At 37.4% G+C, this 13545-nt stretch overlaps 2 protein-coding genes across 2 annotated transcripts; one reads left to right on the top strand and one right to left on the bottom strand.

Annotated features, from left to right (window-relative positions):
• Nucleotides 1-1981: 1981 nt before the first annotated feature.
• Nucleotides 1982-4141, top strand: LOC121763489 (phosphatidylinositol N-acetylglucosaminyltransferase subunit C-like). Its single transcript, XM_042159509.1, has 2 exons — nt 1982-2290; nt 3103-4141. The coding sequence occupies exon 2, from the start codon at nt 3127-3129 to the stop codon at nt 4036-4038; it is 912 nt and encodes a 303-aa protein (XP_042015443.1). The 5' UTR covers nt 1982-2290; nt 3103-3126; the 3' UTR covers nt 4039-4141.
• A 7915-nt stretch (nt 4142-12056) lies between these two features.
• LOC121766081 (NDR1/HIN1-like protein 1) lies at nt 12057-13276 on the bottom strand. Its single transcript, XM_042162418.1, has 2 exons — nt 12817-13276; nt 12057-12619 (listed from the first exon to the last, which is right to left on the bottom strand). Exons 1-2 carry the CDS (start codon nt 13132-13134, stop codon nt 12308-12310), a joined length of 630 nt encoding a protein of 209 aa, XP_042018352.1. The 5' UTR covers nt 13135-13276; the 3' UTR covers nt 12057-12307.
• Between the last annotated feature and the right edge of the window lie 269 nt (nt 13277-13545).

The following is a 13545-nucleotide window of genomic DNA, read 5'->3' as shown; positions in this document are numbered from 1 at the left end:
CGCCAGCGCCACGTGGCGAGCGCTGGCGCTAGGCGTGACGCCCACTCGCCGGCTCGTGAGTGGGCGTCGTCATGCTGACGCAATAAATAATTTTTTTTAAATTCGATTTTAATAAAAAAAAATATAATTTTAAAAAATGGTAATATTATTTTAATTATTTATTTATTTTTTCTTTTTTTATTCTATAAATACTCCTCTTTCATTCTCATTATACACACAAACACACATCTATTCTTCTCAATCCATCTCTCTTTTCTCTCCAATTTTCATCTCACCTCTCCAATTTTTCTTCTCAAAATGTCCAGAGTTGGGCTATGACTTGAACACGTTTGGCGACTGGGGGCATGTACAATGTCTTGGGTGTTTCTGGTTCCGGTTCGTCGACGCCGGACACCCAAGGCTCGTCGACGCCGGCGGCGTACCAACCACCATATTTTGATGTGGATGCATACTCTTGTCCCTCCGCCCCAAGGTATGGGCAATCGCAGGGATTATCCCAAATTAGGGAGGATTTTCTGGATTAACCCAATCTGGAAGGAGGACGAGGCGGTGGAAGCTCCGGGGATCGCGCATTCGATGCCGTGGAGGAAGAGGAGGAGGCGGCCGAGGAGGTGGAGGATGTAGGTCGTCATCCATACAGCCGCAAGGACACGATGACTCTGTTCAACGCTTGGGTCAGCGTCTCGTACGATCCCATCGTCGGGAATCAACAAACCCGTAAGTGTTTTTGGAAAAAGTTCACCGACGCCTACAACGAGAACAAGCCAAAGGGGTCCCGCCGCCGCACCATGAAGATGCTCCGCAGTCATTTTGACCGAGTCGACAAAGATGTCAAATTTTTTTGCGGAATCTACAAGAATGAAGCGGCGAATTACCAAAGCGGAGCCAGTAGAGCCGATATTCTGAGAGCGGCTATGCGAGTCTTTTTTTACGACAACAACAAAGAATTCAAACATGTCGATGTTTAGGAGGCGGTCAAAGACGTTGAAAGGTGGGCTGGCGGTGTCCAGTCCAGCACGAGCTCGAGCTCGAAACGCACGAAGCACACGACGGGTGGCCAATACTCGTCTAGTGAGAGCGGGTCTGGTAACGCCTCACAAGAGGTTGAGGGCACGACCACCATGCAGGGGTCTCCTCCAGTTAGCGCCGTCGGCCGCAAGGGACCAAGGCGGCGAAGGCGGCTAGAGGGAGGAGGGGCTGAGGCGAATCAAGCCAGGCGGGCTCGGTCTCGGGCTCGAACACCATATTGTCCATGTACTTGACCGCCACGATGGCTGACACTTCCCGCATGACGCCTCCCTAATATCAAGCTCATCTTGCCGGAATTAAGTATATGGCAAGACAAATTGGTATTCCGCCTACAGGTGGCTTGAGTGCACCGCCACCGTCTTCGGAGGATGATTCGCCGGCGGAGTAGTTTTTAAGTGTGTAATTTTTAATTTCTAGTATCTTAAATTATGTCTTTTTTATTTACTTTTTTAGATTTTAATTATGTGTTTTTTTTTTATTTTTTAGGATTTTAAATTATAATTTTATTTTATTTAATGAAGTGTGTTTTTATTAATTGAATTTGTTGGAAATAAAAAAAATGAGATTGAATGAATAGTTGAGGGATGTGATGGTTAAGAGATGGAGTGAAAAGTACAGTAAGACCCATGAATAATTAAGAGATGAGACGGTTAAGAGACAGCGTTGCGGATGGCCTAAGATCCCCTTCTGTTATAAAAATCACAGCACAATTTGCTGCGCTCAAAACGCTGGCTGTAAGGAACAAAACGACACATTTGACACTCATTCCATTCTCTTTCTTTTATGTATTTTCATTCTTATTTTGCTGTATTTAATGGAGTACTTACAACACTAAAACATAGTATATTATAAAACAAAACATTAATTACGATTATAATGAATTAAAAGCGATTTCCAAAATGTTAACTTTGATCTCAAGTCCGTATCAAATTTAATTAAAGTTTATGGTTTTAGCAGCATTGGATTTTAACCAAATGATTTTTGCTGTTCAGATTTTTTAATTCAAATTTGGGGCTTGGTTTTAACGTATTCCTTAACAAAAAAATCAAATCCAAATCCCTAATTCTCTCTATCTTTCTTCCGCGAAAATTCGCCGACCGCCACGCGGTACCTCCGCCTCGTTGTCATTTCTTCGTCCCCGCTGCTCCTCGCCGTAGCAGCCTCCCAGACGTGACGACTCCCGCAGCAGAGCCCCCCTTCCGGCCGGCACTAGACGCCTATTCTCGATCTCAGCTCCGTTCACCGACTCGACGCAATTAGAGTACCTCCTTTCCCCTACTCGCCCCAGCTCCATTATTTTTCATTAAACAATTTATCGAAAGATTTATGGGCTGAGAAATAGCAAAGAGTAAATGATGTGATTCAATTGTGATCATGAGAATGCCAATTTGCTGGTAATATGTTTGAGTGGGAAGTATGATTGATGGTGCATTGTAGTTCAGTGGATTAGATATTAGAAATGCGGGTGCGTTTAACCTTCCCGCAAAAGGAACACTGTTGAAAAGCTATAACTTTGGGAAAAAAATGTTGAAGAGAAAATATACTTACCGAACGGTTAGGTGTTGCCATGGATTGATGATTTGTTCATTGTATAATGATGCTCTAAGAATGTGAATTAAAAGATACTTTCCTAGTTAGACTCAGCGGACGAACTTGGGTAGAGAAAATCATACCCGAGCTTTACCGGCGTTTAAGCAGAAGTTGATATTTAAATCTGACTTGATTCCTTGAACTCCCCTTTTCTAGTTCACTCGGCTACTGTTACTGCCGTATATGTTGCAAAATCAGACATTCCAACGTGATTTGTGTTATTATTAGTCTTAAAGCATAATAAATTGCTAAAAGAGCATATGTAACGCTTTTGTTGGTATAGTTAATATTTATATTTTTTCATGTTTATGTGATAATTGGATCCACAAATGGCAAACCATTTGAATTCTTGCATTAGAATGATTTTGTGAGATATGATCTAAAATAACTACTAAGACTGAAATATCTGGTGTACTGTTGTATCTTGTGCTTTTGCAGCCATTTGGTGCTAGCTAACAGTCTCTTAAATAAATATTTGTTCAGGTGTCATATTGGTGTGGAAAATAAATGGATTCCCACTTGCGTAAGAGTTCATCTCCAACAATTCATAAATGGAGGAAAGTTGCATATGGTGGGATGCAGCCCGGGTTTGATGACAATCATACAGATGAGTCTTTCCTAGAAGACATGATTATGAATGCCAATGTTGTGAAAAGAGATCTGGTTAAGGTGATTCTTGATGCGGTTTCCATCTCACAATATTTGTGTGTTGTTGCTCTTGTTGTCTTGGTCTGGACGTATACACTTAGATCCATCTTTAGCGAACAGTCTCTCTTGTTACTTGACATTGCTCTTCTTGGGTGGGGTTTTGTAGTTGTTCTCTTGACAGCAGAAATGTTATCGTTTGAGCTACTTCTCAATTACATTCTCAGAACCTCTTTCTTCATAACCGGCCTATACATTTTATCTCCTATCTATCACACTTTGACACGCTCCATAAGTTCAGATACCATTTGGGCACTCACGGCTTCTCTTGTCGTACTCCATTTGTTTCTGCATAACTATTCTAGTTCCACGGCAGAAGCTCCCGGGGCTCTAGAGTTTTCTACCTTCACGAACAATATTTCTCTTAATGTTTCTATAGTTGCTTCACTTCTGGTTGCTTCCCGACTTCCTTCAAGACTCCATGTTTTTGCTATCGTTCTGTTCTCCTTGCAAGTCTTCTTGTTTGCTCCATTTGTTAGTTATTGTATCAAGAAATACTCTTTCCGGTTACATTTGTGTTTCTCGTTGGGTCTGATGGCTGTAACTCTGTTTTTTGTTTACCACTTGCACCAATTGCTCTTTATTTTGTTGATGAGCATATTGGTGTTTGTTAATTTGGTCTGCCCCTATTGGCTGATTAGAATTCAAGAGTACAAATTTGAGATAAATGGCCCCTGGGATGAGGCCAAGCTCTGTTTTAACATAACAGAGTGAACCTTTCTTCTTTGTGCATGTATATGTCTTGGCTTCGGTTGGATATGATGTATAAACAGGATGCCTTTAACCACATATTCTATAAATCTTCTGTTTCTGTTGATATATCAGAATTTCTGCAATATGTAATCCATTTTTGGTTCAATTAATTTTAATTTCGTTTGTTTATTCCGAATAGCCAGTTTATGACCAAACCAAGTTATCACTAGTAGAGTAGCCCAGCCCTGTATCGGGCTGTGCAGCTTGAGGATTGGCTCAACTCAGGCCCATGGCTGAAGCGGCTGAGTTATTTATTTCACTTGGATACAAAATCTAAACTCTTAATAAATAAATTTTTTAAAGATTATGTAATTATAGACTCAAATTTCAAAATCTTTGGTCTTACATATTAATCTCTATTTTTATACTAATGCACGCATTTAATTTCAAGATTTAATCATTGTTTAGGATAGTCGGTCATGTGGAATTTGAAGCATGTGTATTCACGCTACAAAAAATTACGGCATATAATTAGGAGCATCAACCTTGGTAATTGTTTTCTATTTCGTCATACCAATTAGTTTGAGATTGCAGCTTAGAGTCGGTGGATATTATATGTACGTATTATTTATTATTTGAATAAAACTATGCAGCCAAGGCAATCAAAGAATTACTTAATTTGTTAAGTTTTCTAATGATAATAATAATAATGAGAGTAATAAATTAATAGTCTTACTTAATTGAAAAATATTTTTACATTTGTAATATCCGGAAAAAAAAAATATTGAATATTGTTTTTATTAAGGAATGAATTTTGTGAATATCTTGTTTAAGATATGGTTTGGTAAGTCTTATTTGATTTATATCTTGTTGTGGATATGATTTTATTTACCTAAGCAACATGTAATTGAAATAATTAATTAAGCTATGAATTAAAATCCTAATTAACAAATTAAACCTCTCTCTCCCTATTTTCGAAACCCCTCCCCCTCACCCCACTATTTTCTCAACCTCCCCACTCCCACATAACCGATACATTATCCCCTTTCCAATCACAATCATTGGTTTCTCTCATCTCCCTCTCGCTTTTGTTCTCAACACCGGTAAGGTCTCTCTCTCTTTCTCCCTCTCGGTTCTCACCTTTCCCCCACTCACTCCCTCTCATTGATTTCTTGAATTCATCAAGGTATCACACTCTCGCGTACCGATTTGGAGTCGGAGTAGGGAAGGCTTTCGAACTACATTTGAACTCTTCGAGAAGGTAGTCCAAAACCCTATTTCCATACCCGAACCACATGCATTTAGGACGTTTTGAATGTTTTAGATGCTGAATAGGTTTTGTGATCATGTGTTTGTGTGGGGTATGTTTTCGGTGGTGACTGACAGTGGGTTCCGACCCCTTTTTGACTGATCAAACGATCTCCTTTTGGTACGAAATTTTAACTGTATAAACTTGGGTGTGTCTTCTGTGTGGTGTGTAAATTTCAGCTTCATTGGACGTCGGATGATTTTATAATGATTTTTGTAAGTAAACTGCGCAGTTCTGCGAGATGTACGTTTCTGGGTGATGTGTTTTTGTGCAATGGGTGTGAATCTGGGTGTTTTGATATTGTGATGTATGTGGGTGTGTTTGGCCAAGGGATGGCTCGGAGGAATCAGCGTTTGGTTCGAGTGTTTTGTGTGTGTTGGCCGAGAGTTTTAGGGTTTGGCCTAGGGTGGTGTTGTGGAGAGTTTTGGAGGTTTGATCTCATGTTTTCGGGTGTGTTTTGGGATGTAGAATGTGTGTTGTGAATGTCGTATAAGGTTTGAGAATCGTTGGTTGGGGGAAAGTAGGTGTGTGCACGTGACCGAGCCAGGTGCCGAGACAGGTGCCGAGTCAGGTGCCGAGACAGGTGTCGAGTCAGTGCCGAGACAGGTGCCGAGACAGGTGTCGAGTCAGTGCCGAGACAGGTGCCGAGCCAGGGCCGAGTCAGACGCCGAGACATGTGCCGAGCCAGGTGCCGAGACAGGCGGCCGAGGTGCCGAGTCAGACGCCGAGACATGTGCCGAGCCAGGTGCCGAGACAGGCGGCCGAGGTACCGAGCCAGACGCCGAGACATGTGCCGAGCAAGGTGCCGAGACAGGCGGCCGAGGTACCGAGCCAGACGGCCGAGACATCCGGACGAGGTGCCGAGCCAGGACCGAGCCAGACGGCTGAGACAGCCGGCCGAGGTACCGAGCCAGGCGGCCGAGACAGTCGGCCGAGACACCGAGCCAGGCCGAGACGCCGAGACAGCAACCGAGCCAGGCTCGGCCAGGACCGAGACAGCCGGCCGAGGTACCGAGCCAGGCCGAGACGCCGAGCCTTTTTCCGAACCTTTTCCGAGCCAAGTGAGCCGTTTGTGCAGTAAGGGTATGCCGGGGGTGTGAGAGTTGTGTGTGTGTCGTGTGCGAGTCGTGTGCGTGTCTTGGGTACGTGGTATGCGTGTCGGGTGCGTGCATGGTGTGTCTCGGACGCGTGTTTCTGTGTGCTTGACTTATAGGATGTTGTTAAGTGTGTGTATGTGTAACGTGCTAGATATTGAAGTCATCCACGTAGAAAACATGCATTGTTGACTAAGTCTCGTCTTCCCTGAGTCTAATCATGATTCTCATTTATCTTTCAAAAAGGGTGAACTTTTGCGAGGCAATTATGGTTGAAGAAGGAAACTGTTTAAAAGCTAAGCAATTGAGGTGGGCTTTTCTACCCTACTATTTTGTGGGTTATCTTTACTACGGACGCTGTTCCGGAAATGTTTATGGAGGTGAACTGTTTGTCTTGCCAACTGTTTTGTTTTGAAACCTATCTGAAGTGGTTTACCACATATGTTTAATCGAATTCGGGTCTGTTGGGCTGCGAACCCTCAGGCTAGTGTACACGAGATCGGGAGCCATCTGAGAACAAGTTGGCCGGTCTAGTTGACCTTGGGTGTGGCCACGCCCCTTGTCACCCGTTGGATCAGATAGTGTATGATGGTGGGAATAAGGGTGGCAATATCTGAAAATGACTGCGCAGTCAAATTTATGAAATATGTTTTAGTGTACTTGGGTTATTTTCTTTACACTTAAAACCCCAAGGTTACACTGTTATGGCATGACAAACTATGATTTTGGCGTGTGTCCACTGAGTGAAATAAGTACTCAGCCCTGCATGTTGTTTTCTTAATGTGCAGGTTGAGCGACGATGGGGGATGACGGATGTTGAGCAATTAAAGTCAAAATTGTGTTTTTACTTTGCCTTTTGGATGGTGTCGTGTCGTCATACCCGGCATTGTCTATCTCTTGGTCTTTTCCGCTACTTTGTAATCCGATACAATGTTTTTATTTAAACTCTGATTACTTTAACTTTAGTAATGTCGTCACAGTACAATGTTTGAAGTGAACTTTCTTTTATTAAATGTTTTCGGGTCAAGTATTCTTGTTTCCCCCTTTCTTCCCCGCTTCTTTATTCCTCCCCTAGTCGCGGTCCACCGTACTTCCTATCCTTAGGAAAAGCGGGCGTGACAACATTATCATTTCTTTATTCTAGAGTGATAATGCTTTGATTCCTAACTATTGGGCTCTCATTTTATTTTGGCATTACTTATTAATTTAATTTGACTATTTCTTATGTTTCTTACATATTGGTTTATTTTATTTAAAACAATTGATATATATCTTTTTTTTATTTGTAGATACTTGAAACCAGTTTTTATATGTATATATATGATTTAGTGGTTGTATATACTTTGCTCTCAAATCTCACTCATCATTTATATCTCTTTTTTAGTTTTTTTAATCTTAATTCTAATTAACAAATGTGTTTTTCTCTATTGATTTGATAAATTAAAAATATATTGAATTGTGTGCCGAGTATGTTTTTTGGTAGTATGTGCCAAAATTTATGTTAATTGTTAATAATTATTGTAGTAAATTATATAAATTGTGTGAAATATAAAAAAATATTAATTTTTTTTATTTCATTTACATTGATCCTACTAATAATAATTTTTTTTGTGTAGCTAATGTTGATAGATCTATTAAAAGTTCCATAATTATAAGTTATGTTGTTCATGATGAAAAGATAATTCATATATTGTGAGTAAGAGTAATATCCATTTGTCGACTTTAAATCGTATTTGTTTTCTCTTTTTATTTTAAGTATAATTAATTTTATAAATATCATTTAATTATTTTATTTATTTAAATTATGTGATTTTTTCCTCATTGATCCTTCATCACACATTTTCCTTTATTTGTAATATATCTTATTCTAATTAAGACATATTCTTAAATATAAATATCATTATCTTCTCTTTATTGTATGTTTTATTTTATTTTACTGCAATCACATTAGAACTTAAGGCGGTATAAAATGTATTAGATAAGTATATTTCTCATTCTAGAAGTGTTCATGATTTTACGATTTCTTATTTCCTATAAATTCATTGGAATTTATATTTTTTATTTGAATATCTTACGCGCATGACATGGGTGTTAACGCTATTCTAATTAACTTATACTCTTTGATCCTTAGTCATACATCTCCTATTTGTCATTTATTTTATTTTATTTTATTTTATTTTATGCCGCTCATATCAGACATTAAAATTGTACAATATAAAATTGTTTGCCGAATATGAAATGTTTCATTTAGGATGGTTTGTTATTGTTTATACTATTTTTAATTGTTTATAATGTTATGTATACTTATTATAATTAACATTACTTCTTAATTATAAATATCATAATAGTTTTTTTATCTTTTTTTATCTACTTACATTAGAATTTCTCTTTATTATTAGTTCATGAAATAAAAAATTTGCAATAAATATATATAATTGGAAACTGAATAGTATCAATGTGTAAATTTCATAAATTTTATATCATGTAAATATAAGAAATTATGAATGTGACGGTACGTGTGAAGATAATAGTGAGAGATAAAATAAATAAAAGAGAGAAAGGAGAATAATATCACAAATTTAGGAGGGAGAGAGAGATCCAGAACTTTTGATTTGGGGATGCGATAAATTTTTACATGAAATAATACCGTTACTCAGAAATCATCTTTTACATTATTTTGGGAAAGTATTATTGAAAATATTTCCAATAGTTACAGTTCTAGACACCAATTTGTTTTAACAAATTAAGAAAATTAAATTGGTGTCCAAATAGAATCGAACACGTGATCTAAGCAATGAGAAAGGAGTGCAACGCCATTGGACTATTGTGATAGCTTTGACATTGGTTACTCTCAAATAACAATAATTACAGAATTTTGGGGGTACCACCGTCCCCCCTTGTCCTTAATTAGCTCCGCCAGTGGAGAGAGAGAGAGAAATATAGACCGAGAGATAGACACATAAATGGAGAGAGAGAGTCAATTAAACACAAAAATCTTTTCCTGCAAAACAATATAAATTAATTATATGTTTCCAATGCAATTTGTCCCAGAAAAAGGTAAATAATATGTTAGTATTCATGTATATATATATTTATTTTAAAATTACTTTAACTATATATTTTAGTTTGACCCTTCTAATTTTAATTTTTCTTTGTGCAGTTGATGTTGGTGGATCCGTTAAGAGTCCCATAATTATAATTGATAGTGTTATTACTAAAAATATAACCGTCTTACATGGACAACTCTGCGTTATTACTAAAAATTATAATTGATAGCATACCGAACTCTGATTCGAAAGCCTCTTTTCAGTCATGGACAGCTTTACATTGTTGTATATAGAGTCACGGGTCGTGAAAGTTTGAAGATTTTAGTCTGTAAAGATGAAGATTAGATAAGTGGTGATTCCACTGTAAATGTTGTTTACAAAGCAATTTTACAGAACTTGTGAACTAATTAGTGGGTTGTTACTTTTATTTATTATATTTTCATTTATGGAAGCAATTTTTTGGTGTTCCAAATTTTTGAACTCTTTATTTTTTTTAACGAACAACTTTTTGGTGTTCCAAAATTTTGAACTATCATTTTGAAATTTAAAAAAATATCTTGTAATTACCATTTGTATTTTTTTATTTATAGTTACTTGAAACATGTTTTTATATGTATATATTTGATTCAGTGTTAATATAGATACCTTGCTCTCAAATCTCACACATCACATATTTTATGAACTTATAATCTGCTGTTTTTTTGTTATCATATTAGTATATATTAATGTTGCAATGTTATTCTTTTCATCTAATATATGTTTTATTTATTTTATTTTATTTTACTCCGCTTAGATCATAGGTATCGTTTGCTAAATATGAAATGTTTGATTTAGAGTGAGTTGGGAGGAGTGCATTTTTCTTTTTGTTATTGTTTATATTTATTGTAATTAACACATATTCTTAATCATAAATGTCATTATATTCTTATTATCCTATTTTTTAATTTATTTATCTTATAATTTTTCTTCATTATTTGAAAATCGTTTGTCCCGTGTATAGCGCGGGTGTTAACACTAGTTAGTTAAAAAGTGGAGCATTAATTTGTTCTGATTTCATAATTAAATTAATAATTTGTTTAAATTTTCTAGTCAAAGACGTAAGATTTTGGTTTGGCATAACTTGATGACTAACTTATATGATTTTATCAAACGACAATCAAATTTCTAGCTCATCTGATTATGAATAAATCCTACTCAAATTGTAAGCTAATCGAGTCATTGAACGCATGCTAATAAGTTAGGAATTTTATGGGGTTATAATACTCTAAATTTAGATCAGCAAGCAGATTTTTGGCAATATTTACGTCCCTAGTTTGGGTGAGCACTTTCCTTTAAAAAGGTACAATAGATTTGAGGTCTTCCAAGGAATTGTTTGAAGGAAGTAGAGAATATATATATGTATATTGCTTGATGATTTTTATTTATATCGTGACGCCAAACGACATGCATTTTATGATTTTATCAATTAATTATGTCGATCATGAAGCAAATTGCACGACTCATGCTTTAGCACCATACCATTGAGTCGTATGCAGAATGGCCTAATTGTATTTTAGACATTCTTTATTCTGATCAATTTAAAAATATTGGTACATGACAAAGTCCTTTTTTCTATAGTAGTTATGATTTGTTAGAATTTAATGAATAAATTATTATGCAGGTTTTTTTTACTAGTATTAAGTAACGCCGTATACAATTTGAGATTTCATTTCTGAATTCATTACTTACTCTCACAAACCCACACATAATCACCACCGATAATAGAAATGAGAGTAAATATACTATAGTGACTTATTTATATACTAAAAGAATTTAAAATGGCCCATGGATCGACCTGCGAATAATGTTTATTTTGTCCTGAAAATATGTAATAACCTATTAATTACATGTGACTGTAATAGTCTAATAGATATACTGTAATATTTTTAACAATCACATTAGCAACCACCATGAACTAATTCTAGTTAACGAAAAGCGAATTGAGAAATTACTAAAATCTCTTTCGCCTCAATAGAGAATAGACCATCGATTTTATTTACTATCTAAACCGGTGCATTATTTATGTTGAAAATGAAATAAAGGCAAAAATACTACCCCAAAAATAGGGTTAGAAGACAAAAATGCAAAAAAGGTGGCGTAGTTTGGTAGACTAGAACAATCTTGAACAGCTACAGTCACATGGGTGCTGGGTCTACCACTTTAATCAATACATAGGATCACTACAAATTCAATCAAACTTACACTATACACATTTAATCACTACACATACTAATTATACTATAAATTAATTAGCTATTAATACCGATTAACTAACCCAATTGATCAATATAATTTAGATCCGTTGGAGAGTGATGACTCTCCTAGCTTTTTTTTCATGTTATCTAACAAGTGTCCAATTTCAAAATTTTGAGAGTAATGTTTGACATTCTCCCATTTTATAATTCATCTATGATGTTTCTTGTAATTAGATAATTAGTTGTATGTGTATTTTTTTTATACATAATATACAACTGTAAACACTTGAAGAGGAAGAATAGGAGGAGGGAAGATATATTTACGTATAGATATTGTTTGTGTGAAACAATCAACTCTACTCAACTATAACTTGAGCTTCATTAAAAGTTTCCAATAAAAGAAACAATTATTACATATAATAGCTTAAAACTAAAGCATAAACATTAAATAATCAAGTGTAATAATACAAGATTGCAAATTTCGCATTGACCTCCCTGATCTCCTCCCTCATCTCACCTCACACATTATTTCCAGCAAATATACAATTCTTAAATTAAGATGAAAACATAAACCAAAAAAAAGAAGCAGCTGGAAATAAAAATCAATCAAACATTGACAGTACAACTCTGTGAAAGCTGATACTTAACTGCATTGCCGATGACGATGCCGGTGTTCTTACTATTTCCGATGGGGATATAGGCGGCGCAGGCGACGTGGAGGTGGTAGCGGCCGGAGATGAAGGATCCGACCTTCCAGCGGACGCGGCCGTTGATCTTGATGAGGAGGTTGATGGCGCCGTTGCTCTGATCCTGAGCGAGGGCGATGCCGTTGTAAGGGGCCACGGGGACGTTGTTGCCGTAGAGGAATGGGGACCACACATTGACGTCCTTGTGGCCCTGGTAGACGGGCGGGATCACCTGTTGGCAAATGAAAGAAAAATAAATATTAATAATATTTCACACATAGTATGCGAAAAGAGAACTGAAATCATTATAAGTCTATAAAGAAAAATAAATATAATAGTAATGTTTTATATATAACTATATGTTTAATGATTCTGTTCTGGTATTGCTAATTGGTTTTAGGATGAAACTCTATGGATTTATGTTATTACTGTGTAGTAGCTGATCTGCTGGCTGCGGTAGGTGGCGAAGACGTCGAGGCGGTCGTAGTAGACGCCGATGCGGGAGTTGGGGTTGCGGGAGTTGACGGTGACTTGGACGGTTGTGGAGATGACGTTGGGGGCGGAGATGTTGAGGTTGAAGATGGTGGCGTCTTGGAGGGTGAAGCGGGGCTTCTTGGGCTGGAGGATGGCCCACACGAGGAGGACGATGAGGAGGAACACGAACACGAAGCTTAGGAGGGCTGCGCCGCACCGCCGGGCCATCTTGCGCCGGGCGGTATCGTGGTGGTCGCATACTTTCTCCGACATGGTGGTGGTGGTGGTGGTGGAAGGGAGGTTTGGGGGTGGAGAAAAATGGGAATTGGGTGAGTAGTAATATAGGGTTCTAAATTTCTAATTTCTCAAGTGTGGGGTTGCAGTTAGTGGGGTGTCGGCGGTTTTAGGATATCATGATGCATCATAAAAAGTAATACGAGGCATATGCAATAATCATACTTATTTGTAGATATGTTATGCACATGTAAAATATTGAATTTTGTTCAATCGATAGAATAAAAGGACTCCAAAATATGTAATTTTCGTGGATAAAGGAAAAAAAGGCATGGAATATACGAAGTTTCTATCTTGGCTCCTTCGTCAGCACTACCAGTAGAGTATTAGCAGTGGGGCGCCCTAAAGCCCGCCCTATGCACCGCCACGTCAGCATTTTATCCTCCTACC

The sequence above is a fragment of the Salvia splendens genome, chromosome 14 (assembly GCF_004379255.2).
Source record: "Salvia splendens isolate huo1 chromosome 14, SspV2, whole genome shotgun sequence".
Classification (NCBI taxonomy): Eukaryota; Viridiplantae; Streptophyta; class Magnoliopsida; order Lamiales; family Lamiaceae; genus Salvia; species Salvia splendens.
This window is presented reverse-complemented; position numbering and strand designations above follow the sequence as displayed.